General features: G+C 39.8%; 1 protein-coding gene across 1 annotated transcript; it reads left to right on the top strand.

Annotated features, from left to right (window-relative positions):
• Positions 1-639: 639 nt before the first annotated feature.
• Positions 640-26,314, top strand: AGBL3 (AGBL carboxypeptidase 3; the record flags this gene model as incomplete). Its single annotated transcript, XM_082752072.1, has 16 exons — positions 640-666; positions 1,807-1,867; positions 3,156-3,338; positions 5,438-5,545; positions 8,257-8,395; positions 8,890-9,669; positions 11,486-11,648; positions 12,719-12,845; positions 13,410-13,504; positions 13,664-13,740; positions 14,863-14,929; positions 18,207-18,275; positions 19,419-19,476; positions 23,468-23,516; positions 24,768-24,976; positions 25,656-26,314. The coding sequence occupies 16 exons, from the start codon at positions 640-642 to the stop codon at positions 25,898-25,900; spliced, it is 2,457 nt and encodes an 818-aa protein (XP_082608198.1). The 3' UTR covers positions 25,901-26,314.
• Between the last annotated feature and the right edge of the window lie 1,431 nt (positions 26,315-27,745).

Below are 27,745 nucleotides of genomic sequence, written 5' to 3'. Positions count from 1 at the left end.
ACAAAAGAGAATCATTTTTCAAGCCTCTTTCAGGAGTTTTCCCACTACTTGCCCAAGCTGCAGTGGTTTTCTAGGTGCCCACAGTAGCACGCTAGATGTGCTTATCATATGTTAAACAGTTTTCACTCGTTATAAGCAGGAAGACATGATGGCTCAAATCTCCTTTCTTGGAGACTTTTATAGGCACTGCAGTTAGCACGAGACTGAGACATAAGCTGTTGACTTGACACGCATGTGCGAGATGTGCAAACACTGAATTTACTTTATTGCAGTATTTCATGCTGATTATGCCCCCTGACGTGCAGGGCAGAGGGTAACGACCCAAAAACCGCCCTTTTCCACGGCACAGCCCCGCGAGGTGCCGGAACGGGCTCCTCAGCACCGCCACCCAGCCACCGCCAGGCGGCGACTCGGCGCCGCCATCTTGGGGCAGCCCCGCTCGGCGCCGAACTCTCGCGAGAGGCGGCGCGGTTGCCATGGCAGCGGGGCGGGACGCCCGGGCCCGGCGCGGCCTCGCTCGCCCAGGCCGCCGGGGAAGCGCCGCCCCCGGGCCGGGCCCCGGCCGCGGCCCTGCGGGGAGCGGGCAGCGGGGCGTGAGGGGCGACAGGGGGTGGGAGGCGGCGGCCGCGCCCCGCGAGCATGTCGGGAGGCCCGGAGCAGCAGCAGGCAAGGGCACCCCGCGTGGAGGACGGGCACGCAGGGTCCTGCGGCTGCTCCAGAGGTGGCGGGCGCCGCCGCTCCGAGCTCTGCTGTGTCGCGACTGCTGCGCTGCCGTGACAGCGACGACAGTTAAAATAAAGTGCCCTCAGCTCCCCGGGAGCTCTGTACAGTGCTGGCAAAGTCAGCAAAGCGAGACCCCCTCAGCGTCACAGTTATCTCTCTGCCTTGGCTTGTGAACTGTTGGCAGCTCTTCACCTGTGAAAATCAAGCCCTCGATCAGCGATGGGGCTAGCAAAGCTTTAGAAATCACATCCTGTATTTGCAGCTGCAGGAAGTGTGAATGGGAGCAAAAAATAAAGCTGGGTGTTTTTACCAGCTGTGAAATGGATTGGATGTTAACGACACTCATATTACAGGAAGGAAATTCGTTTTTTAATTGAATATGGTGTGAACGAAAGGGGGCTAGATTGAAAGAACATGAAATAAATGCTATGTTAAGCACAGAAAAGAGGACAAACACTGTTGTCCCTGGGTTGCCTTGCCAATATGTTTCAAATTTAACCCAGGATTGCTGATTGCTTCTCATGGTCCGTGAGCAACCTGGATGCAGAGTGGTTTCTGTTTAATTTTTGCCAAGTGTTAAACCTCTATTTACTGATTATCAAGTTCCTCATTTCCCTGTCCTGGTCATTATTACTTTGGGATTATTGTGGCATGTACCTGCGTTGCCACCAAAAGGACTGCTGCTGTTGGTTTCCATTGCCTCTCCTGCTCTTATGTTAGTGGACTTGTATGATGAGCTGGATCAGAGGGCTAGCTAATGTAGCTGAAAACCAGACATTTTTGTCTAATATTAGTTTTCTCTTCTACCTTTTCACCCAACAGTATGAATACCAGTACTGCACAAGAGAGGCACTGGGGAAACAGGCTAAGTCAAAGCATGTCTCCTGTGAGAGGCAGCCAAGAATAATGGTACTGTAAAGAACTATACAGACTTGGCCTAATTATTTTTCAAGCCATAAATAAAGTAAACCGAAGCAGAAGTAGCTCTTCTCTCTGAAAATAAGAAGAAGCAAGCTGTCCTGCTATAGACTTTTGATTTTAAGTTAGGTTGATTTTTTTATTTTATTTTATTTTATTTTTTAGGATGAGGACTCCCCTAACTCCTTTGTGGCAGAAGATAGTCAGCAGTGTGCAGTTCATACAGGTTAGGACCTTTTTTGTTATTTCCCTACATTTTCACTGTAAGACCACTGTGGGTAAGAAAGGGGAACGGAACAGGTATCAGTAAGCATATAACTGTCAAGCTGTAAATTAAATTGGAGCTAGGTCTAGTCACACTTTATGGCTCTTGACCTAGGTGAGTGATTATCTCGGTCCCATCCTGCAGTATGCTCTTGATCACCAAGTACTGATTTGGTATTTTAGTAGCCAGTTATCCATTAAAGTTAAGTACTAACTAGAGTTTAAAGATCGGTTCAGAAGTTTTGTTTTCAGTTCATGTGCATTTCACATATAGTATCATCTACACTTGGATCCTTGCAGTGAAGAGCTGTTGTTTATTACGGTGTTCTTGTTTGTTGTGAGGAGAAGTAGTTCTAGAAACCAGATCTAAGCTGATTAGGTTTTTTGTTTGTTTTGTTTTGTTTTGTTTTGTTTTGTTTTCTGGTAAAATAAGTGCTGTGGATGCTGGTATCTGATTCAGACCCAAAACAAATTTAAAAGAATAAAATTTCCATGAAACCAAACTCCTGTCTTTTGGACTGTTCAAAGTGGGTAGTAGTAAGGACAGAGGGAAAGCTTTGAAGGAGGATCTTTTCCTACCAATGGCAAAGACAAGTAATTGACTTTGGCCAATGTAGTGGTCAGTGCACAGTACCAGTCCCAATCTTCAAATTACTAGTTTTTTATCAAAACCCTTTCTCTGCCTGTCATGTTTTCATTCATGTGGCTTCTCATGACTTGGCAGGGTTCCTTGTGGACAAGTAAAAGCTCCCAGCTCCCCCGACCTCTTCCAAATGTCTCTGGAGATGTACAAAATTTTCGATACCATCAGATTGTTATCTCTCCTGTCATGCTAGCCAGTACTATCTCGTTATCGAATACACTGTGTTTTATAGGAATAAGCTTTGTTCTGTATTTGTGTAATATTGTACTGTACAGATTTGGGCTTAGGCATTGAGACTGTAGGCCTTACCGTAATATGCTAGTAATAAAAGCTGTAATAATAACAGGTGTCATCATTTTCTACAGGAACCCACATAAGCTATTTCTTGCTATAGTGCTCTGTGGTTTAATGAATTAACTGTTCATTCAATGCTGCTTTTAAGTTCAGTGTGATTTATAGGCTAGAACATTGCATTTACGTTTCACTGGGATGTAATTTTATTGTGCCATGCTTAGTTATGTTAATTTCATGTAGATAATTTGTGCAGCCTGTTTCCACTTGAAAGAACAACAGAGACTGATGTGAGGGTTCTTTTGCTTTCTTACAGATTCTGTTTGTGCTGATCTTTTTCCAAGGGCAAAACAGATTCTGTTACCATCTGATTCAGAGGCAGAGGTTCCACACCTTCAGGAGCTGTCAAAGCCATGTGACTTACCACCTGTAGGTCAGTTTTCCCAGGTGTACTGGCCAAACCAATGTGAAGTCATCAGGGACAGAATTGAGCACATTGGTAAGTTGCTGCGGTATGCTTAAAATCTTGCTTGTGGGCAAAGGGGAAGCACACCTTACAGCCAAGAATTTCTTGTTAGTATGACTGAGATCTTAAGAGAGAAATCACTATTAGTTCAGATCTAATTGCTACAGAAGAAGAAAGAATAGTAGTGCAGTTAAAATTTTCGTACATATGCTTAACTCACATCCTTTTCCAGCTCCCCTTCCCACTGCTCCTCTAGGTCCTCATGTCAGTGGTTTCATTCCAGAGGTTACATTCTGGTGGAGGGGAGGGGTTGCTTGTTGTGAACTGTCACCCCCTGGAGTCCTTTGCTGGGAGAAATATGATGTTCATATTGATGATATCTTCTTCCTTACTCTGGGAACCAAATGACTTTGGGGAGTCATTTTTATATGTTTGATTGCTTGCTCTTACATTTTCTCTTTTGTGTTGGTCTGCAGCTCCATGTTATATCTGAATTTAGTTTATATGGTATCCTTTACATTTGTTAGATATTATTTCATTGTTCTCTTTGTTGTCCCTAAAATGAGTTTTGTCGAGCTCCAGGTCTGCATTTCTTCAGGTGACAATAGGAGAGTTGTTTATAGCCATAGGGTCTCCAGTGCCAAACTTGTGCCCTGTCCATTACCATCCCGTGACAGTACTCCTGTACCACATCCTGCATCTCCACTTCTCGAAGCCTGTTATTGGACCAGGCTTTTATTTCCCAAAGCCTCTGTCTGCTACTGGACCAGACCTGTACTTCGCATGCTACATAATTCTGTTGGAGTTGCAAATATCTCGATACGCACAGAGTAACTGCTTGTTTGTGTTGTCTGTATAAGCCCACAAAATACTACACAAAAATAAACAATGGTAAAGCACATTAGCCATGTACCTGGTCCGTTAGATTACTGTCACAGCTAAACTAAGTGAAACAAAGCTGCAAACAGGTAAGAAAAGTTCAGACAGATTAAGCCTGACTATCTTCAGTCCAGAGGTCTTGCAAACTCAATACAAATTGTATGGCCTGTTACTAGCAACATCAATGTTTTCAGAGTTATATAACCATAACCATGACCATGACCATAACCATATAACCATATATGGTCATATAACCATATGTTATAACCATGGTTATAACCATATATGGTTATATAACTGTAAACATCTGAATGCCACTAATAACTGCTTTTATGCAGTCTGTACAGAAATCATACTGCGAACCTATTAGGAGACGATGAAGGCTTGACCAGTTCCTGTGCTTTATAAATACAAACAATTGTGATTTGGAAGTAATTAGTAGAAATCAGAAATGCACAGAGGTGAGACTGAGACATCTATGACTTTATTCTGTTGTCTATGAAAATAGAATATCTTCAATTGAATGAGACAAGACCACTGTGAGTATTGCAGGAAGGAAACGCCAACTGTCACAATGTACCATCAGTCAGGGTTCAACAAACAGTTTTTTGACATGCCAGGTAAATGTCCTGCGATTTGCAGGGAGGCACTTTGTTGTAGCCATGCAGTGTCTCTGTGGCCAGCAATCAGTGACTTCACTCTGTTTTCTTGATGGTACCATGTGCTTAGAGGGAGCAGTACAGGAATTCTGAGTAACTGCTGGGCAAACAAGCTGTACAAAGAATGGAAGTAGGTTTGCACAGCAAAAGTTAGCCCGTGCACAGACTGATCATAGAATCATAGAATATCCTGAGTTGGAAGGGACCCTTAAGGATCATCAAGTCCAACTCTTGACACCGCACAGGTCTACCCAAAAGTTCAGACCATGTGCCTAAGTTCACAGTCCAATCTCTTCTTAAATTCAGACAGGCTCGGTGCAGTGACCACTTCCCTGGGGAGCCTGTTCCAGTGTGCAACCACCCTCTCTGTGAAGAACCCCCTCCTGACGTCCAGCCTAAATACATCTTTTTATTTAGAGTTATAGTGGAGATTTGTTCACAGATCAAAAAAATGACGTTCATAATGGGGACTCCCTATTCCCTTATGTATAACCAGAGTAAACAGAGTGAACTGCTTTTCATTGTGTTCTTCACACTGTGTAGACTCTAATACAATCTTCCTGCTCATAGTTAATCTGTGTATCACTTTTTCAGATTGGATACCCACTACCCCTGAGCCAATGTACACTCCAACAGGTTTGGAGATGATGCCGCCATACCAACCTCCTGACAAGGGCACTGTGGTTTATCTTGGAGAAGAAGGTGAGAATACCTTGAGAAATGTTGCTGTCAGCTGTAGGTAGATGAAGCACCTTCTTTGATGCCAATGTTTTAGCTTCTTAATGAACCTAATTCAAAGCCTAATGAAATCAGTATGGTTTTATGTTGTTATTTTTAAGCAGTTGGCAATAAATCCTTTTCCTATAGAAAAGGAATAAAATTAGTTACACAGCAGTCTTATCAGCCATATGTTCTGCTCATGCTGCTAATAAACTCAGAAGACCAGCTCAGTTCAAGTCATTGTTCCCAGTGAATGACAGCATGAAGCAGCTGAAATGTGTTGCTTATAAAATATGAGTGGAGAAAGATTACTTAACATCCAACCAAAAGAGAAAGTAAAAAAGACGAGAGCTCTACAACTACAGGATCACCACTAAAGTCTGCGCTGGGAGAAATTTTATTACCCTGTCTGCAATAAATGTTTAGCCAAGACTTATAAACAAAACCTGACCAGACTGGATCAGTGCTTAATTACAGGCACCACAGTCTGGCAAGGATTAACTGGACAGAAATGAAGGGGGTTGGTTGCCCTACTCCACCATCACCTGTTGATTAACAGAGGTTTATTTTTTTTTCCCTATGTTTACTAAGTTGATACAATTGCCTTGAGTGAACTTGGAGCTTCTGGTGGTTGTTGATTTTGGCCCTGGGCCACTTGTGCATAGATAAGAAGGGATAATAATAGTTTTGCAATTCTAGGATAACTAGCTGTGGCCACAACATTTTCAGATGTGCAAAACTGAAAGGATGCTGACATCATTTTTGAAGTCAACATGCCTGGTAAAGGCTTGCAATATGCTAAAAAGTACCAGTATTTTGAAACAATGCTTATCTGGAAATTTGCTGTCTCTGCAGAATGGGAATATTACCCATCACTAGTAGGTTGCTCCATGTGGTAATCCTCCACCTGAATTAAGTCATACTGCTGACCAGGAAAACTGGTAACTGTTGTGTGTCAGGGAAAAAACTTCTGTCCTCTGCAACCAGACCTGCTAACCTGCTGTAAGGTATAAGGTGTAGAGGAACACTCTGAATCCCTGTATCCCGCCCTTTTGAAAACAAGGACAGTGATTTCTGTTACAATTCATTGTCAGTCTTTAAAAATGTAACTTCCCACTTTCTGGGACAGAAACCCCCAGGTTGGTAGCTTTGCTATCTAAGCTATATAGCAGTAAACATAATTTTTAAAACCCTAACATCCTCTGTACAGAGGACATCTGTAGGGTAGGGCAGAGACACCTTACACAGATTTACAATGTGAGTGCTACTTTGACTGGCATGTCATGAGCCATCGTATCCTGAGGGAGGCAGCAGCTTCACTCTCCTGATTCCCACTGAATTTGACTTCAACGGGAGCTGCAATGCAAGGAACTACCTGCTTCTGAGTTCCTGCAGGCCCTCCTAAAATCTAATTTAGGACAGAAAAATACAATCCAGTGGTGACCCTCGTGAAAAAAATAAAAAATCAAAATACCATGACAGACAACTCAAGATTCTTCTAATGAAAAGCCCTATGGATCTGTAGTAATTTAGATCACCAAGAGCAAGACACTGATTACATCCTTTGTGTATGGCAACAGCAAATGAGTGAATGGAAAAATGTCCTATAGCAATCTCAGTTTTGAATAACTTCTCTGAGTCATTGTCAGAGCTTTTCTAAAACTACAGGAGAGTACAGCTCATGCTCTGTGAGTCAGGATAAAATGACCAGCACCATGATGCTGAGTTCTGCAGCCAGAACTCAGACCTCTCAGATCTCTGGGCTCCTGGCTTTCAGCAGAGGAGATGTGTCTTCTTTCTCTTATTTTGTGGGTACAGCTTGGAGGTACCCACAGGTAGCAAGAAGCTTTAATTACCTAATTTTTCTACAACTTGGGGGCAAAAGCTTTGCCACTACGTAGAGCATCAATGCAGCGAAAGAAAAGACAAAAAAAAAAAAAAAAAGCATGAGAAGTAATTCTTGCTTTAGTTCTGTAAAGAGAAGATCCTTTACCAATAAAATTATGCAAAGAGTATTCTGGAACCTAAATAACTTCCCAGCCAGAAAATTTGCTGATCTAGCAGTTCTGGTTTTTAATGAACAACAGTAATGAAGGTTGTAGTAAAACGTTGAGTTATACCTCGGTGAGCCTCTCATCAGAAGAACAGTGGAAAAGGTAGCAGAACAGAGAAAAAGGAGATCTGGGCTCAAATTGTATGCTAAATGTGATGTGAAAACATCACTTACAATATGAAAATAACTGCTGCTAGGTCTGGGTCATCTTTTTGCTTCTACACTAGAAGATTTCAATACAGAGATTTAAAAATAAACTGATGGCAACAGTTGTCAGCTACATATAGTTTCTGAGGAGAGAACTTCTCTGCGTGACTGGTGAAAAGACCTGGAGTAGCTGAGTCTTTTGAGTCCTTCCACCTAATTCAGTTGCTTTGCCTAAGTGCAGAATATGAATTGCCCTAAGCTCACACAGAGACACACACGCACCTCCAAGACAGTCAGATTTTAGGCTGGCCAAAATGCTGGGAATAGGCAGCAAAATCTTCCAAGTCATTTCTTTTATGCTTACTTAAAGTATGTGTTGAAGCTCAGCTACATGCAGTTGTCTGTTTCTAGAAGAATTTTTTGTAAGGTTGTACGTATTCCCTAAAATGGCTCAGACAGAAACTGAAGACATTTGTTCCACTCTTTCCACTAGCTAACACAGCATCCTGCTTCATGTATTCCCAAGTGAGAGGTCTGTGCCCCATGAAGCAGGTCCTCCATCAGAAACTGGACAACACACTCATCTTTGAAGCACGGTTCGAGAGTGGGAATTTGCAGAAGGTGGTTAAAGTGTAAGTTTATAGTCTTTCCTTCTTTTATTACAACAGTTATTATCTGAGTTGTTATTGCCTGCAGCGTGCTACTGGTTTCTGAGCAGGTTATGTTTCTCTGGGTTTGTCATTTGTTTTACACTAACTGAATAAGCTTCAAAAGTTGTTCCAGCTAACCTTCACATGAAATGATCTGATAGCCATTTTATAGCACTGAATGATTTCTGTAGGTAATAATCACTCACCGAAATTCACACAGCTTTTCTTCAGCACCTCCTTTTCAAACATCGCATAGAGAACTTTTTTAGAAGTCCTAGTCATTATTAGAAGTCCTGAGGAAGACAGCAGTTGCATTATTGACACACTCAGAGCAGTTAGGCATCTTTTCCTGGCAGCTTTGTAGGCTTTAATTTATGACGGCATAAATCTGCAAGATTTGCACCTGGTTCACCGCAGGGTACTTCTTCATGGCAGCCTACCAATATCACAACTGTTTGCCTTCTTTTGCCTACCAGTAATGACTTTGAGTACCAGCTGACCCTGCGCACCGACCTCTACACGAGCAGACACACGCAGTGGTACTACTTCCAAGTCAGCAATACTCAGGCAGGGATGCCGTATCGCTTCACTATTGTCAACTTTACCAAGCGTAACAGCCTGTATAAACATGGTTTGCGGCCACTGTTGTACTCAGAAGCTGATGCTAAGAAGCACAATGTTGGCTGGCGAAGGACAGGAAATGAAATCAAGTATTATAAAAACGATGTGGGCAAAGGTGGATGTCGGTATTTCTCACTCACTTGGACGTTCCAGTTTCCTCATGACAGAGACACCTGCTATTTTGCCCACTGCTATCCTTACACCTACTCCAACCTGCAGGAGTACCTGGTGGACATCTCTAAAGATCCAGTGAAGTCCAAGTTCTGCAAGATTCGCATCTTGTGCCGTTCCCTGGCAGGAAACATAGTGTATGTCCTAACTATCACCAACCCGCCTGAAAGTGGCAACGACACAAAGAGGAAGGCTGTGATACTAACTGCAAGAGTGCATCCAGGAGAAACCAACAGTTCCTGGATAATGAAGGGATTTCTGGATTACATTCTTGGCAATTCACACAAAGCTCAACGGCTCCGGGACACTTTTGTCTTCAAAGTGGTGCCAATGTTAAATCCAGATGGTGTGATTGTGGGAAATCATCGCTGCTCTTTAACAGGACAGGACTTGAACCGCAAATACAAATGCAAAGTGAAGAAATGTTATCCTTCCATCTGGTATACCCGAAACATGATCAGAAGGTAACCTCATTTTCTTTCCCTCTAAAATAGATGATTTTTCTTTCCAGTGTCTCTCGCTTAGCATGACTTCTCTCTGTCACTTATTGTTCTGGTATTATTTATATCTTTGGTGTGTACCCAAGCCTTTCTGACTATTTAGTTTCCCTTCAGTTGTATTTCATAGAGGGCTATTTTTTTCTTTGGTGTTCTGTAGGCTTTCCTGTAACATGTTTCCCCCTTCCTGGTTACAACCTGTATCTCCAAAGTTAGAGTTCTCATCAAAGCTTTTTCACCACATTTCTCCCCATTATCCTCTGCCAAGATCTTCTTATCAAAGTCCTAATGTTTCACTCATTTTCTTTTCTGGCATGAAACCATGTCTCTGAATGAATTTAGGTTAAGAATAGATCCCAGCTGTCTATTTGACAGAAAAGACTGTCAAGTTTGCTGTATGTTTTACTATAAATATGTTTGATTTCTTAGGCAGACCAAAGTCACATAGACATAAATACTCTGGATATAAAATTAAATCTTCAGATATTAAAGTAAATCTTCAGCGAGAAAACTTAGCTAGTATTTTTTTTTAACTTCTGTAACAAACTGACACAAATAGACCCTTGTGGAAAAAAAGAAAAAAAAAAAAAAAAAAAAAAAGTCAGAATTAGTATATTTAATGCTTTCCATCCAGCACCATTTAAAACAGACTGTTTTAAATAAGATCAGTGTTCTTTCAAGTATATATTTCAGCATGTATATCCCTCACTTAAAGGAGATGAGCCTGTCCCTCTTGTTCTATTCCATGAGAATTTCTCTGTCTTACTGTATTAAAACAGCCTGCACATTTAATTACAGTGCCCTGTAATTAAATAAATTAGGTGTGCTGAAGTGCTTCTGGCCTTCAGATTCAGAGTCAGCTGAGTCAGACAGATAAATTTATTATTGCTTCCTTCTTAGCTCTTGCATGGATTTCCAACTCCTGTCCAGAGCAGAGCCCCAGCTGACACACTGTAGTGCCATGACATCTTCTGTGTAGGACTCTGCTTCAACAGGAATTGAGTATCAGGATTGGGGGTTGCTAAACCCCAATATATCCACCTACAGATTTTATTTTAAAAAGCTAGTTTAGTGATAACACACTACAGAGTCTTGGCACATCATAAAAATTGTGACTGCAGCTTGAATAAGGGAAAGAGTATTCACTACATCATTCTGAGCCACTTATGCTTCAGTCTTGTAATTGTACAACATGTGTTATTCATCATATGTACCACAGCAAAAGAACAGCAGATAAGAACAGGGGGTTTCAGCTGTACAACATGCTGCACATCTACAGAGGTGGATGCGTATAACTGAACCTGGGAGTTAGAGGTTAAAAAAAGGGGAAAGAGAGAAGAAGAGAAAAGACGGTGGAAAAATAAATACCATAAACACCATGCAGCCACTGCACAGTAGGAGATTGAAGAAATTATATGCAAATAAATAAATAAATAAATCTGTGAACACACGATTTTAAAAGATGGTGCCTAGCTCTGGAATTCATGAAGATGGCTAAGCTGTGAAAGCTTATGAACAGATGGACAAAGATTGCTGATGCGTAGTCATGTCTGTATTTCTGTGCAGTGACAAGTGTTTGATCCTGGAGGAGCTGAGCAGTCTGCCTCTAATCTAGCATTCTAAATGTTAAACTTAGCACTCAGAATAAAAAACTCCTATTAATTTCTTGCACTTTAGATTAAACATGAGCTTCACTGTATCATGTTAGCTCAAACTAGTACTTCTGAGGTGGAAAAAAAAATCACGCTTGTTAGCAAAGTATTCTGTGTTGTCCATATTACAGAGTGATGGAGAAACGTGACATTTTTCTGTATTGTGACATCCATGGTCACAACAGAAAACAAAATGTCTTCATGTATGGTTGTGAGAGAGAGCAGCAACCAAAACCACCGTACTTGCAGCCACGTGCCTTTCCTCTCTTGCTGAGCAAGAATTGCCCAGATAAGGTAAGCAAATGCCAGACCAGAAAATTATTCACTTGAAATTTCAAACAACAACTGTGATCCCTAAGTTTTTTCTAAGGGTATCATATCGTCTTAGAGACTGCACTTCACCTAGTAAAATAATCTTCAATTGGCTAAAACTGGAAATGTTAGAAAAATGAAATTTTAACTCCTTTGAAGTTCCAGTACCCCAAAATGTGTTGTGCTGAATTGGGTCACAAAGTTAACATTTTTAACAGAATTAAAAACGGAATATCAAAGTAACGTTATTCTAACAATTTGAAAAACTAACATTAAATATTACTTATACATAAAGTCCAGCTTTGTAATATATAGTAGAACTAAAAACAACCAAGTAAATAGGAAGCTAAAGAGGAAAAAAATCTCTAGGCTGAATCTTTTTGAATTGTTTTCTGTTGAAAATTGTGTTAAAATCACTGTGTTTATGTAAGATATTTCAATTTGAAAAAAAAAGAGGAAATGATTAGTATTAAAATGTGTAATTTTCCAGCAAAATCTAACTGAAGTAAGCTTCTTTTGAACCAGAAAGGTGGTAAACGTTCAATAATAAAACAACACACAAGGTAACCTACTAGATTTCACTGCATACTTGCAGCTAATGCTGTTTTCCTCAGATATCAGTGATAGTAAGGTGGTTGTGAGCTCCAGATCTGATCTCAACATTAAACTGTTGATCTGTTAACTCACAAGAAAACTGTTCTGATTTTTTAGTAAATATGCACATTGGTATATATCACCTATTTAGCAGTCTTATAAGATTTAGAAAGGGTAAGTATAGCCATGTAAAAAAATAAGTGCAGAAGTCCCAGAAATCCCTAAAGTAAATTAAACTTCTGGTTGAAGGACTATTCTGTTGTTTCACCTATATCTCCATTATTCCAGTAATAACAGTGATTGTCCTGAACTATATTGTGCAATATTCAAATAAGGTAGAGTGAAAACTCACAATTATTTTCCTGGTAGATAGGATATAAAAATATTTGCAGGGTTAAAATGAAATTCTTGCATCCTCCTATTTACGTCAAAGGCTAATAGTGTACCTGTCTTTTGAGTTCTCATTCCCAGACTGCCGTTTCAGAGTACGAAAGAGCAAAGAAGGTACAGGTCGAGTTGTAATGTGGAAGATGGGCATCAACAACAGCTACACTTTGGAAGCCTCTATTTGTGGCTCTAAGTTGGGTGAGACAATTCCCTGTAGCTATTCAGTAGGAATCATCATACAAGACCTTTACTTTTGCTTTTTCAGGGAAAGTGGTAGCTTAAGGTACCAACTCTTGCTGGTGTTCTGTCTTATTGGTTAGAAATGAATGATGATTGAAGATAAGATTTGAAAAAAAAAAAAAAAAAAACCTACAGCATGCACCTGGTGACCTTTCAGGCCACCACCAGCATTATTACATATCTACCATGAAGCAACAATATTAATGAATGGCAAATTCAAAGTAGTAACTAAAATAGTTGTATGGGAATCAGTTATCGGGAAGAAAATCCTCAATAAAAAGAAATACTGTTGGTGCTGAAAGTAATATAATGCATAGTTAATCCACTCTGAGTGGATAGATTTGTCCGTATGGGCAGAACAGTGATCTGTAATGCTATCTCTATAAACTCTGGCAGTCATAGACCTTTCTGGCATTTGTCAGTGAAGAGTTTGCAGTCAGCCACCATCCTGAAATACCACAGCTCACAGTCAGCAGGATTACTGACATTTCTATTTCTGACTTGCTCCTATTGATGTTGCAGGCTGGAGACAAAGCACCCATTTTGATATGAAAGACTTAGAGTCAATAGGACAGCATTTCTGTGATGCTCTCTTGAACTACTCTGTTCATAATGAGGTAAGGAAAGTCCCTCCTAGGCCTTTTCTCCTGCCTCTGTTTATCCTACTGTGGCAAAACATAATACTTAACAGGGTTACAGTAATAGTAAATTTGATAATGCCTTTTATTAAAGCAGTCAACTAAATATGTGGTGTGTCTTATTATCTGTGCCTGAAGGAACAAGAGAAAGTAGTGAGACAGCAAACTAAGGTGAAATCTGAAGTCCTCAATTCTGATATATACTGGGATTCCAGGTAACTTAGAACTATAAAGATATACCACAATTTATTGTGTGTTCTCCACACTGTGTAAAGAGTGCTAAGTAAATGTTAGAAGTGTTATTAACATTAGATTTTTAATATTCACGTTTCTTAATTTAACAGTCCTTTGTTATATATATATATATATATATATACACACAAACCCCATATGCAAACCTTAATGATTGGAAATAGAGCTCTGTATCCGCCCAAGGTGCCCCTCCTGAGGAGAAAATAAACTGCATTGGTGCAGAGCTTGATCTCTTGCATCACTTGAATCATTATTTTTTTCCACCTTAGATTTTGCAGAGCAATCTAGCCATGATACAAAGTCTATTGTTGTAGTTTTTTGTATATGTAATTTCACTTACCGTGGAAGATGCTAGTGTGATTCCATTTAGCCAAAGGTTATAATTTCAGGGTAATTTCAGGTACAACAACCAAACGATACAGTTCTTAAATATGATCAGCTCCTCCTGTGCCAATACTGACTGTGAGTGACAGTATGATCAGTTGTGCAGGTGATTTGTGTGAGCTGGGCATATATGTGCTATACCTGTAGCCCTATGGACATTTCTTTGGGAATAAAACTTTAATAAATTTCTTTTCTGGGGAAACACTGATGGGTTGGATCTATCTCATCTAACTTTAGGTGCACAGGGTATAAAAATTAAGAGCTGAGCTTCACAACTAGTACTAGAAGTGCTAAATAAAGAAAGACACAAGATCCTAATGCATTCTCAGACAACTAAGAGAAGGCTCTGTGTGAACAAAGAGAATGATGTTCTGTGGAAGGATTTAGGAGGAGAGGGATAAGGTATGTGAAGTAGAACTAAAAGAAAGCTGGGTAGAAGAAGGAGATGCCACCTCGACAAATCAGATCTCTTCCAATAATCAAGCTTTCTCTAAGATGACAACCACTTTTTGCAGGTTAGCTAGCTGTAGGTTAACTGTAAAATTAAAATGTGGATCAGGAAGACAGGCATGTAGAAAACATATCGCTACAACTAGAGATACTACAGAAAACACCCGGTAACGGTTGAAATTCCTGCTGCAAAATACAGTTTGCAATTACCAAACTCAGAAATTAAACACAACAATGCTCGTCTTTCACAGCAGTCAAACTTCTGACAGCTCAGACTCCTGTGATCTTCCTGCACACAGGCAAAAACTAGGCACTAAGGTATGCTATGAATTTTTCTTAGCTGTTTACATCTCGGACCTGAATGCCACTAGGAAAGAATAACTAGCGTGTAATAGGATCTATTTTGAAGAAGCTTGGTATTCAGTTGGTGAGAATAATAATTAACAAATTAATCAGGTAGCTGATAATTATAAAGCACTTGTGTAATCTATAGATATAAGGTCCAAATGAACAGTGCAGAGCAATACTATTATTTAATAGCTTAACCCAAATCGTAAAAAAGGTGGTGTTTTAGTTTCAAAGAAAGGCAGATATCTACCTGCCAGGTTCTGCCATGCAGAGGAGTACGCAGACGTAAGATCAGGGTGAGGAGGACATCAGCTTTTAGTACAAAAAGTATACATTTGTACGCTGATGTCAGCTATACTTTGCAGGCACTCAGTGCAGTGTTCAGTAGTTCTCCTCGCATGCATACAGGCACGTTATCATTCTGCTGCTAAGTGCTATCAGCAAAAGACTGCCCCATTGCCTATTTCTAATTTGCAGGTAAATCTAGCCCCAGATTTTACAGTGTTTTCACTGGAAGACAATGAGACATTTTCCTGAAACATGTATTTACTTGTTTCAGGAAAAATAAAATATACTTTACTTGAATTTTACTTCATTCTTGTTTACTTTATGTTTATTTCTTTGGTGACTGTGATTGGTATAATAATCAAAATGTTTGCTGCAGATAAGCAAAACAAACTTTTGTGAGTATGTTATTTTCTTATCCAACAATAATAGTTCCTGTAAATTGGTACTTCCTGTTTATGTCATAAATACCATAAACAACAGTAAAAGGGGAAACCGTAATACCAAGACTGAGTACTTAAGTATGTATAAAACTGAAGTGACACCCTGTAGCACTTTTCAAAACATGCTGATAAGCATTTCAGATGACTGGGCTCGTGGACAAGTTGCATGATTTGGAGTTTTAAGTCTAGTTTTCGTTAACGACAGATCGAAAAAAAATGCGGTCAGATGTAGCAGTTGTGAAAGTGCTTTGACTTCTAGTGTTTACTCACAGCTTGAAATTTCTGCCTCTGTTCCGTTCTATGCAAAAGAACCAAGCAAGAGTTTCCAGTACTAATGTTATTCCCAAGAGTGTTTTAGTCACAGGACATCTAACGCATAGTGAGTTGGGTGAAAAATCTCCTTCACAGCACAGTAACTGATAGCAGAGGGTTAGTGAAAGTACAGAGAGGAGGGGGAAGTACTGAGATCATTTTTTTCCTTAGTGTACCTTCTATCTTGTTTGTTCTTATAATGCTACCTTTAGGATTCAGTTTATTCATATGTGAATGATAAATTGGTGCATTTCCCAGCACTGGATTAAAAAAAAAAAATCATGAAAACTCTAGAAAGAAAATGTTAAATGGGCTCTGAAGTTAGCAGCATTTTCTGATTAGTGCTAAGTATCCTGGGCCTTCTGATACTTCTCAGGTCTTCATAATTTCTTGCCCTACCTCCTCTCATCAGGCTGGCAGCATGCCTATGCTTGTAGGGTATGACAACCTCGGATCTGTGTGAAAAGTGTACCTAAAACTATGAGCCTTTCCATGACATTGGCTAAAAATAGCCTTGTATGTGTCAAAAGACTCACCATGCCAATGAGTGGGTTTGATTCCATTTTTTTTCTGATGTCCTTGAGTGCTGTTTCCCTGTGGTCTATACATGGCACGTACTAGGCAAGGCATGCGAGTTTGCCTGATGTTTGTCACTAAGCTGTAGGTTGAGCTGGCTGCTGCATAAATCTCACATAGTTCATCACTGCTTATTGTAAAACACCTGTGCATGGTATGCATCTCAGGGATTGCAATTAAAAGCTCTATGATGAAATTTATCTCAGTGACATGAGAGATGTGGAACCCTACTGGATAACTGTGATTTCAGGGACTTTCAAATTCAGAAGAAGTGGAGGGGTGTAACACAACTTTAGGTAACTGAAGCCCAGACAAGCACAGAGAAGACCACTGCAAAAAGTTAGGATATTGCTTCTCATCATTTAGCTTAGTCTTTAAACCTGGTAGACTTGCTTTGTAATATACATAAAAGAAACATCCAAGAACAAAGAAAGACAGGTGCGTTCCTAGAAACACAGAACAAGAACAAGAAGAACATTTAGTAAATGTTGCTTCACAAGAACATTTAGTAAAGCTTAATTGCTTCTGGGTCTGTACTCAGTCTAAACAATGTCATTCAGCTGCCATTGGTTTGCCTGCCAATACCTATGAACAACAGTTCTGTACATATTGCAAAACTGTTGGCTAAGTGGACCTTCACTAGGTCCACATCTGTGATTTCTGTACTGAAACAGGCAAAGACTAATGTTTCACATGATAAATTGAAGCACTTTTGTTGTATGTATAATAGGAGAAAAACACATCCAACTAACACTGTAACAACAGCAAGATGCTGTCAGAAAGTAACATTTTATCAAATGAGTTTGAATGAATAGTACATCACAATTCCTGCAAGAAATTTCTTACTTTTGTCCTTCCCTTGATTATGCATGTTTTGCCTTATGGATCTTATTCAGTGACTAATTTAAGGTTATTAGATCAAAAGACTTACAGAAATTTCCATTGCTGTTCTTGATAGATTTCCTGTAGAAGTACTTAAAGGCATTTGAGAAAGGTGAATAATGGAATATCACAGATACAGTAGAAATTTGACAAAAATCCATGCTGGAGCTGTACATAGCCCTCAATTGCACTCTGTTAATGTTCAGCCTAGAAAACTTGGTGGCCTTCAGATGTAAAATAGGAACACTGTTACTGTGTCCTAGAGAAAGCAAACTGTCATTTGGAAAGAAGTCGCATTAATATTTTGATGGGTAATACTCTTTTTATGTACATATACACTGTAATGCTGGCTGCTTTATGAATGTTTTCATTGGTTCAATGATAGACCAGTGCTTCCCAAGCTTTTTGTATTTTGTGCCAGTCTTTCTTTTCAGAAGGCCCAACACTGGAGAAGCAGAGCAGTGGCAATTAATACTACTGAGAAACCCTGCCTTTCCAGGTTCCCAGACTAAAAATAAACCTCCCAAATTGAGGAGGAAGTGAGGTCCCTTGTCAGCGTGACATGTTTGTGTCCAGGTTCGTAAATATTTGCTGAGCAGAACAGCATAAGGAATTCAGTCTTGAGAAGCTTGCTTACATATGTTCATTCTGGCATTGTGATTATCATGTTTATTTACAACTTCTTTTTTTTTTTGTAACTATAATATGCCCCAATTAATCAAAATGGTTGCATACTATTTTATGTGCAGAAAGACAACAAAACATCAGGAGATCATTTTAACGGTATTGCTAAGGACAGAAATCATGAAAGCAAATACGTGAGTATTTTTCATCCCAGTGGAAACTTGTTTTGTTTGTTTTTTTTAACAGAGACCAATGATATCTGACACTTCAACCACTGTAACTCTGGAATAACAATTTTGTCACCAGAAGTCACTGATACAGAACAGCCATCTCTCTTTCTTGACAATTGTATCTAGTTTATGCCGCAGATGTGAAAGTATTAGCATCAACAAGTCTGAGGCAGGAAAAATTGTAAAATTCTCTCATGAATGTATTATTTGATACATTTAGATCTCTCTCTCAAGAAATATGCCTTGGAGATGGAGACTATACCAGCTCCCCTTCCATCTCCAAAACTGCTAGTATATCACTCCCTTGGCTGGACCACTATCACTCCTAATCTTGTTAAACACAATTTTTGCCAAGTCCATTAAAACATTTTCTATTGTGGTTTCCTGTCTATCTAACAAAGTGCTGTAAAGAGAAAAGAAAGGGAAAGGTAATTCTAGGAAAACAGGCAATAAATTTCCTAATTAACTTTGGGATTATTACCAAGACCCAGGTCTGAAATACTTGTGTTTGCATTATTCATAAACTGTGTCATGTCCCTTCATACCGTTCAGATGTGGTACTCGGCATGTATTAGCTGGTCTAGCTACTACCCCATGGGATTAATTTTATTAAAGTGTCAATACCAGGATAATTGTTATAAGATCTAATCTTTTTTAAACATATCACTTCTCCATTATTTTTGTTCAGCATTGTATGTAACTATTTAGAAAATGTGGGCCTTGTTATAGTTGACAAACACCTAAGAATTCTAGGTGGAAACAATGGAGTCAAATGTTTTGTTCCTACTTTCATTAAAAGGAATTTAACTTTTTTTTTTTTTTTTTTTAAATGCTGAGCATCCAAAAACTTGAAATGTGAACACAAGTTGCAGAGTTTTCAAGCTTTTGAAAATCAGGCTAAATATTGAATTACTAGAAAAAGCCTATTGCATATTAACTCTTTTCCCACTAATTATTGAACCCTTACCAAACTTTTCCTGTCCTAACTTAGTTGAATACTCCCTGAAAAAAAGCCATAAAGAGGTTGACTTATTAATAATACATTTTTCTCATTAATTCTTTTGTTGCTTGTTACTAATTTGCTCATGTTTCTGTTGTGTCTCACAGATGCCAGGCACTGAAACTCAACATAAGATATTTCAGGAACCTGACCCAGTAGAAAAAGGTAAACATCATCTGTTTTTGTGGGTTTTGTGTTTGTTGTTTTTTTTTTTAAATCTTAAAATCTTAATTAGTCTTTCTTTTTTTTTTTCTTTCTATAATCCTAAACTCCAGAAAAATGAGCGTTCCAAGAAAGATAATTACAGAGTTCATTGGCTGCAATTTCACTCAGTCCCTGCAGTTGGAAGAGCCAATTTTTCTTTCCTTTGAACAGTCTTCACATAATTAGATTTGGCTTTACTGTTTGGGAACAGGCTCACTGGAGAAAAACTGAACTTGAGGCAAATTCCAGAGAACTGAACAAATAAATATATACTACTATTGGCAATAGGAGACACACGTTTGTAATAATGTGCTCATTTGGAACAGAGAAACTAGAAGAGAAAACATTTGTTGCAGCAATGCTCCAGACTAAATCAAAATTTAAAAAAAAAATCTTCATTCCCAAGAACAGTATAAGATACTTCATATACTCAACAGTACATCCAATCATTGAAATATAACATTTTGATTTTGGTTTTGCTTGTCTTTTGTCATAAACAAAACTGTTCTGAAATGTCAGTACGATAAAAAAATATATTCTTAAGTAAATACACCTTTTTTGTTCAGTAAATATGCCTTAGCATGCAAAAAAATAAATATATTAACAAATTACAAATGGAAGCCCAGAATGACCCAGTATAAATTTTAGAAGTGTAAAATTAATGAAAGTTATTAAAAACATGAGAAAAATATAGCAGGTAAATCTGAGTTTAATGTGAAAATTTTCTTAAAGATCAAGGAAAAAAGATCATTTTAACAACAGTAGGACTGCATTGCTAGAGATATTGCTCAGAACAAATGATAAAGCTGTTAAAGATGCTGAGAAGAGAGTCATGTTTAATAAATTCCACATGTAGTATGTGAAAACAGGAAAGCTGATACACATGAGATGGGTGAGGTACCTTCCTGTCAGTCTGTTACAAAGGAACACATCGAACAAACTTTCTTGGAATATCCTAAAAGCTTTTTATGTAGCTTTTATTAGATCCAATAATTTAAGGGTAGGGTTCAGTAGAGTTTTTGTTGGGGTTTTAATTGAAATGTTGCTGTGGACAGAGTATTGGAAAACAATGAAATTTGTTATGCTTAATGTCACACTTAAGGGATTCAGTTACCTAAAGAGCCATGAAACAACCCACCATCAAGTACTCAGAGATATACAAAACAAGTTAATCTGTGAAGAAAGTAGCAAAGTAGAAATGCCCTGAACAGGACAGGAGGCTGCCTGTCCTCACTCCACATTGCCATGTCAGCGTTTATTTGTTTTAGTCTTTTTTAATTTACTCCAGCAAACATCTCTGAGCAGTATTAATTACAGCATCAAGTCACTTTTTTTTTCCTAATTCTTACAGCTCATGTTATTGGCAGATAATACATTTCTCTCCAGTTCTGACCTCTCCTACAGTTAAACAAGTACTCTGAGGATTACAAAAAGAAAGAGGAATCTTTTCATTGAAATAAGAGCTTTAAAATAATTTCTAGGTGTCATGTCAGCAAATTACAAAGAACAGTACCTCAGCCATTATTTTCAAGAGCAGAATTCTAGAATTCCTTGACCAGGATTGGATGAGATGTAGCCATAGATATTATATGCATTTATATTAAGACACACACATACACCAAAAAAAAAATAAATAAAGCTGTGAGTTTTATAGATTCATACGAAGCTATTACACATCAGTTGAACATGGGAATGTGAATACATATTACTTATTCTCTGGCTACATGAAGGATACTGGAATTTATTCTCAAAACAGTCTTCATACATATAATGTATGAAGGTCCAGCTAGGGGTCAGCCTCTTCTCGCAGGTAAGTAGCAATAAGACTAGAGGGAATGGCCTCAAGTTGTGCCAGGGGAGGTTTAGGTTGGAAATTAGAAGAAATTTCTTCTCAGAAATAGTAGTTAGGCATTGGAACAGGTTGCCCAGGGAAGTGGTGGAGTCACCGTTCCTGGGGGTGTTCAAGAAAAGGTTGGACGTGGTGCTTAGGGACGTGGTTTAGTGGGTGACATTGGTGGTAGAGGGACGGTTGGATCAGATGATCTTGGAGGCCTTTTCCAACCTTAATGATTCTGTGATTCTATGATAATTATCACACTTTGGAAGCTGAAAATCTAATAATGTCATACTGTAGCAGTATGTTTTGGCAATAGCTTTGTGCTTATTTCTAAATTGCTGTCTCGTGTTTTTTCACACATACAGCCAGAACTATTCTACTTTATGACTACTTTGTTTTTGTCTTAGAGAACTTAACCAGGAAAAAACAAAGTCCGTGGTAGCTAGAAAACTAACCAATAAATACTTGGTTAGTGAAAGGGTTTCTAGGAAGGCGACACGTGAGCCACCTGTGGTATGGAGGGAGAGAGGAAGTAAAAAGTGACTCCCTCTCTGAGCCTCTAAGTTTGAGCACAAATAATTGCATTAATATTGATTTCTGGAATAGGCAGCGCCCATTCTGTTAAGTACATTTAAATATTATAGCTATTAGGGCTTGCCTGCAAAGAGGAAACTGATAAAGAACTTGTGTACTGACTAATGTTTTTGCAGTCTTGGGAGACTTTCTTCCCCAGCTGCAGCTGTGTTCCTAGCTGTTGTGTAGCATGCCCAAGGGTAAAAATAAAACATATCACATGCTTCTAGGTTTTCCTGGAACTGGCCTTACTTAGAAAACAAGAAAAAAAAAATCTTGGCTCTTTTTACTTTGTTATTGTGTTTTTAGATCTGAACTGAAGTACTGTCTCACAGCCTGTAAAACGCTTTACATCTCAGAATCTTTTTCTCCCTCCCCCTGTTCTTCAAGAAATGTTAATACTGGCAGGGTGCATAGTGAAGACAGATGCTCTACGTGTACCTGAGAGGAAACAATTTCTAGCCTAAAGGTCACTGTGACTCAGGTACTTTCACTCCACCTGCTCTGGACCCCTGTTCAGCTGCTGCCTAAACACAGTGGCATCACCACGCTGGAGGCTGCAACACTGCTTTCAGCTTCCCAGGGTGCTGGGACTCTGGCCCTTCTCATGCCCCAGAGCACCTTGTTCTTACACAGCCAGCTATCCTGCAGTGAACACCAGCAGATAAGCTGCTCATGAACATATATCACCTGTGAAATTCAACTGGATAGCACCACCTCTTCTGTCCCATTCCCACCCGTGCTGCTTGACCAGTGTGGTTCAACATAGTACTCATGCACTGGAGATGTCTGTTATGATTCTGCCAGAGTGAACCCCACACACAGTGCTACCATGTGCATCACTTTCAGAAGTGGATGGGTAGCTGTCAGCCCCTCCAGTAGCCTAGAAATTAGGGTGTTTACCAGTAAGAAGGACAGCTGTTATTTTTTTCTTCAGTTCAATGGATTCAAACATGCATCTGCCACTTCCCTGTGGTACTCTCTAAGCCCCACTCTTTCCAGGTGTGGATTTCCTTTATTCTCTCCTGGTCCAATAGAGCATCTATGCTTATTGAGATTGACCCAGAATTTGAATGCCCCACTTCCTTGGAGCAGAGACAAGGACTGAGGACGTGCTCTTGAGCAGAGCTGCATGCTTACCAAAACAAGACGATCTTGTTGCCTTTGGCACCTTCACTTCCTGACTTATGGTTTAAAGGATAGTAGAAGAGTTTCACTGGGAGTTGTATGGAGTGTTTCTATCTCAAAATAGCCTTTGTTTGTCAACAAAGAATTGGATGTGGGGATCTGAGTTGGAATCGGCTCGATACAAAGGAAGTCCTAATCTCCCCAACTGGCTATCCTCAGTCTGTATTTTAGTCATCTGGCTTGATATCCAGAGATGTCTGCTTACTATAGTTCTGCTTAATTCAAGTCTTACTAGCCTCAGCCAGTCATTGAGTCTGAACTGGCTGTGACAAAATTTGGATGTTTCATTGTGTTGTTATTTTTCTCAGAGATATGACATGCAGTTTCGATATTTTTTTTTCTTCTTTTTTACAGTAAAATTGCCAATTACAGCCTCTGCCAAACAAGTAGGAAAGGATTTCAGGTAGGAGAGTACTATATTTTACGAACTTGTAGCATTTTTCACAAAGCAAGAGTGAGAGAATGTTCCCAGCCTGTTTTCTGTCAGACTCCAGTCTCTTCCTTTTTCATATTCCTCTGACATTGTGCATCTTTTTTTTTTTTTTTTCACTCACAAATTAAGACGGGGTCCTTGGCCACTTCATCCCATGGTGGAGACTGCAGTGAATGGCGATGTTAAACATTCAGAGAATCCTTCATCCTCTAGCCCATCTAGAGCACCAGACTCCCTCCTTCGGTACATGATCCCCCTTCCCCAGCTTTGTTGGACTCACAGGGGCACAGGCACTGATCTGGTGCTTTGCTTGAGGAAGGGATGATTGCTGCTCCCCTGGGAGGAAGGGAGAGCATAGAGCCATTCTGTTAGTAAGAAGCAGTGAGAAAACAAAGGCCTAGCATGGCTAGGTGACACAGATAGTCTAAAGGGACATGTACTGGTTTTATTATGGTTTGCTATCTGATGCACTTAAAACCACAATATTGTTGTGGTGCTGGTGCTTAGGTCATTACTAGTGCACTCCCTTCACTTAGAGGTTCTGGTGATTTGGCAATGAACCATAAAGGCAATACTCTCATAGGGACATGTAAGACCCTGTGGCAGTAAGACTGGCAGTGTTGACTACTTTCATAAATACCCACCTACTGATAGGATAAAATGTTCTGTGTCTTGCTTAGTGTACACTTAGCTGTTGTTGGGCAACAGAAAAAAGTGAAATTAACTAGCTAGTTAGATGGCAGCAGATCCTGCCACAAACACCATGTGGAAGAAGATACATTCATTTGTTCACACTAAATAATTCACACATCTGCTTTGCACCTTACAGCTCAGACTTTTTAACACAAACTTGAAAATAATAGGCTTTCTCCTAGTAAGAGAGAAAAGAAATGTCTTCAGTGTCTTTCTTTACTTCTACAATGGTAAAGTAACCCTCTGCTGCTTCTACAATGGGTACTTCTGTCTGGCTCAGAGGTGGTAATGGTATGGTAGCTACATGATGCTGACACTAGTCTCCTTAAGGCACTGTGATGGAATTGTGGTTCTGTGGAGTTTGAAATACAGTAAGGTGTTTTTTTTCTCCCATATGATTCTTAGCAAATGCTTCAGACCATTTTGACTGTAATGATTTTCCCTTCTAGGCAGCCATCTTTATGTATATCTTGTCATGAATTTGTATGTAGATAAAATATTTTCTGTCCTGACCTCTGTGTGTTTTAGCCCAGAGAGACTCACCCATGATGCTGAAGCCAATGGTAGAAATACATCTGTGCCACAGAAGTCAAGAAAAAGTGTGTGCCCTGATATAAACCTATCCACAAGAGAAAGTTTCCATTCATCCAGCTTTAATCTGATTTCCCAGAAGACAAAGAAGCACGATGGCAAAAGTGTCTCCAGCTCTTCAGAGAAGACATTTCAATATTTAAAAGGTTTCTCAGTTATTGTTGTATTCTAAAAATACCAAACAATTAGGATTTACTTCTGTTAGGTGGGTTTCTTAGTCTGGCTATCTCAAGATACTGAAAGCTGTAAGACAGGTGCTAGTAAGCAGCAATAGTGCTGGAAAACTACATGCAGCTGACACTACAGAGGACATCAGAATAGGTTTTATGGAGCTTCCTAGCTGAGACACTAAAGGTCCAGAAGCTCTTTAGCCTCTTTGTGAACACCTCATGGAAAAGCACTTGAAAAATCTCAGCCTAATAATGAAGTATAATGCCTTTGACCCTGCACTTCTGTCCTCCTGCAGTGACTGGTGGGAGAGGCTCTAGCCATCAGTTCACAGCTGGTCTTATGTATCAGCATGCCATGAAGGGATGTATGATCTGATTATGTGAAATGTTGGAAATAACCATTTCATGTACATATAAGTCAATAGAATATCATAATGCTGGAGCAATAGACACAGGTCTTGTGCCTATGGCTGAAATTTCCATATTTTAATACTAGTTTTTGAATTATGCCATGGCTGTCCTTTAGTAAAGGAAATGTTTGTGCCACAGTACAGCAGCTTCATGTGAAGGAAACCAAAGTCATGTCCTTTTTTTTTTCACTTAGTAACTCACTAGCAGTTGATATGGGTTTGTTTTTTCCTCCTCTTTGGCTCAGGTCATGATCGTATTGCAAAGAGCAATTCCAAAAAAGAAGAAAGGAAAATGGAGAGTCTCCCTTTAAAGCCTGAAAGACTCAGGAAAAACTGGACAGCAAGCCAAGATGTAAATTGTAGGAAGAGTAAATCCTGCCAGGCGCAAAACACATTGCAGTTCTCTCTGCCCTTACTGCCTCAAGCCAAGAACAGACAACCTGCTGCAAAATATCATGTGCATTGGAGTCCCAGTTCTTCAGCCAATTAAGGCCCATGAAAGAGTGTCATCCATCTGGTGTGCTTAAACAATTCCTAAAACAAAGTAACATTTATCTTAAACAATGCATACTGTTTCTGTATGGCAGACTCCACTTCCAGAAGGAACTGTATAAATAGCTAATGACCCTCCACCTTCTTTTTTTTTTAACTTTAACTCTATTTGGAAGTTTTCCTAATATTCACCAGGAGAGTGATTATTCACCAAGCAACAAGCAGCAGAAGTCACCATCCCCTGATCATAGTGGAGAAAGTGGAGCCATAAGCCATGAAAATCATTTCCCCTTTCACCAGCAAACCAAATAAATTTTACACACAGAAACATTTGACATAAAATCAGTACACAAATCATGGAACTCCTTGCTAAAGGATGTGGATGCAAAAATGGATTCAGTTGGACATGTGCCTTAAAGATAGACCACTGAGAGTTTTTAAATAGACAAGCCACATATGGCTTGGGAAATGTCCTCAGCTGACAAGAGTAAGAACCTAGGAGAGTACTTGGAAAAAGTATATATTTGTTCCATTCCTACTCTCCCCTGGGCATCCAAACAGAGTCATCTTGGAGACAGAGTGCTGTGTTAGGTGGCCCCTTGGTCTAAACCAGTATGACTATTTGTTACAGCCATACGCCTGCATAGTTTGTGTCATCTGGGGGTGGCATAGTACTGTATGGACACCTGAGAAAATGAAATAAGATTAAAAATATGGTTCTTTAAACAGGTACTGGATTTTGTCATCTTTAAGTTCTGTAGCACTCAGGATTGTCCATTGAGTGATTCATTAGGCTCTCTCACTCTGCCTTGTCTCTATCCCTACAGCATACTCCATTTTATTACAAAAATTGTAACCTATTGCTGCAAAATCAGGGTCATCAGATGTTTAGCATTTGAGAGGAGACAGGCTAAAATTGCCAGTAATAAAGTAAATAAATAAATAAATAAAATTATTTTTTTCTCTGCAAAGAGAAAGAATTGGCCAAATACTTAAAATGCCAGGTGCCTTAGATGGGTAGAAGAACCTTACACTGTAGCCATTGAGCTGTGATGCTGTGGTGGTTCTAATGCAGGTGGAAATGTAGGGTGTGAAGTATACACAGGATGCAAGTGCACTCCAACCTTTCTTCTCACCAGCCTAAGAAGTCCCACGGGAATCTTCCAGGTCCATCACAATGGGGTGGTATAGATATATATAGGCATCTACAGCTGAGAGGTTTTTTGGAATACTAGAGGGAACACAGTTGTTCTGTGGAGATTTCCTCAGGAACAAGGACCAAGGTCATGACCAGCTTCTGGGAAGCTAGTCTAGTAGCTTACTTTTAAAGTAACAAGCTAAAATGAGCAAAACACATTTGAAAGTCCAGCTCAGGCATGCTTTACTTGTGATTGCTAATGCTACTGTAACTGCTGACTGTGTTGCTGCCTGTGCTTTAACTCCACCATGAGAAACCGAGAGCTGCAGCGCAGTTCATTCCGCTGTAAAGCCACGTGAGCCTCTACTTAATGCACACACGCAGACATTTCTATTTCAGGATACAGTTCCAGGGAGAAACAGTTGCACGGGAAATTTGGTTGAAGTCTGCTCCTGGGAAGTGCTCTCCTTTCCCAGCCAGAGGCACCAGGCCCCAGCACACCGTCTGACCTCTCCCACCCCCAGTCACGTAGAAGTAGAAGCCCTCCTCTCTCTCCGTGACAGAGATGGGAAGGGGATCTGCCACCCCCTGAGGAGGACAGTGGCTCCAGGGGAAGTGCTTCAGCATGACGGGCATGGCCTGGCTAGCTGAGGGAGCAGGCCCACTCTGGCAGTCATCCCGATGGCCCCAGCAAACGGGAGCCCA

The sequence above is a fragment of the Aythya marila genome (assembly GCF_965140915.1).
Source record: "Aythya marila genome assembly, chromosome: 1".
Lineage (NCBI taxonomy): Eukaryota > Metazoa > Chordata > Aves > Anseriformes > Anatidae > Aythya > Aythya marila.
Note: the sequence above shows the minus strand (reverse complement) of the source record. Positions and strands in the feature narration are given on the sequence as shown.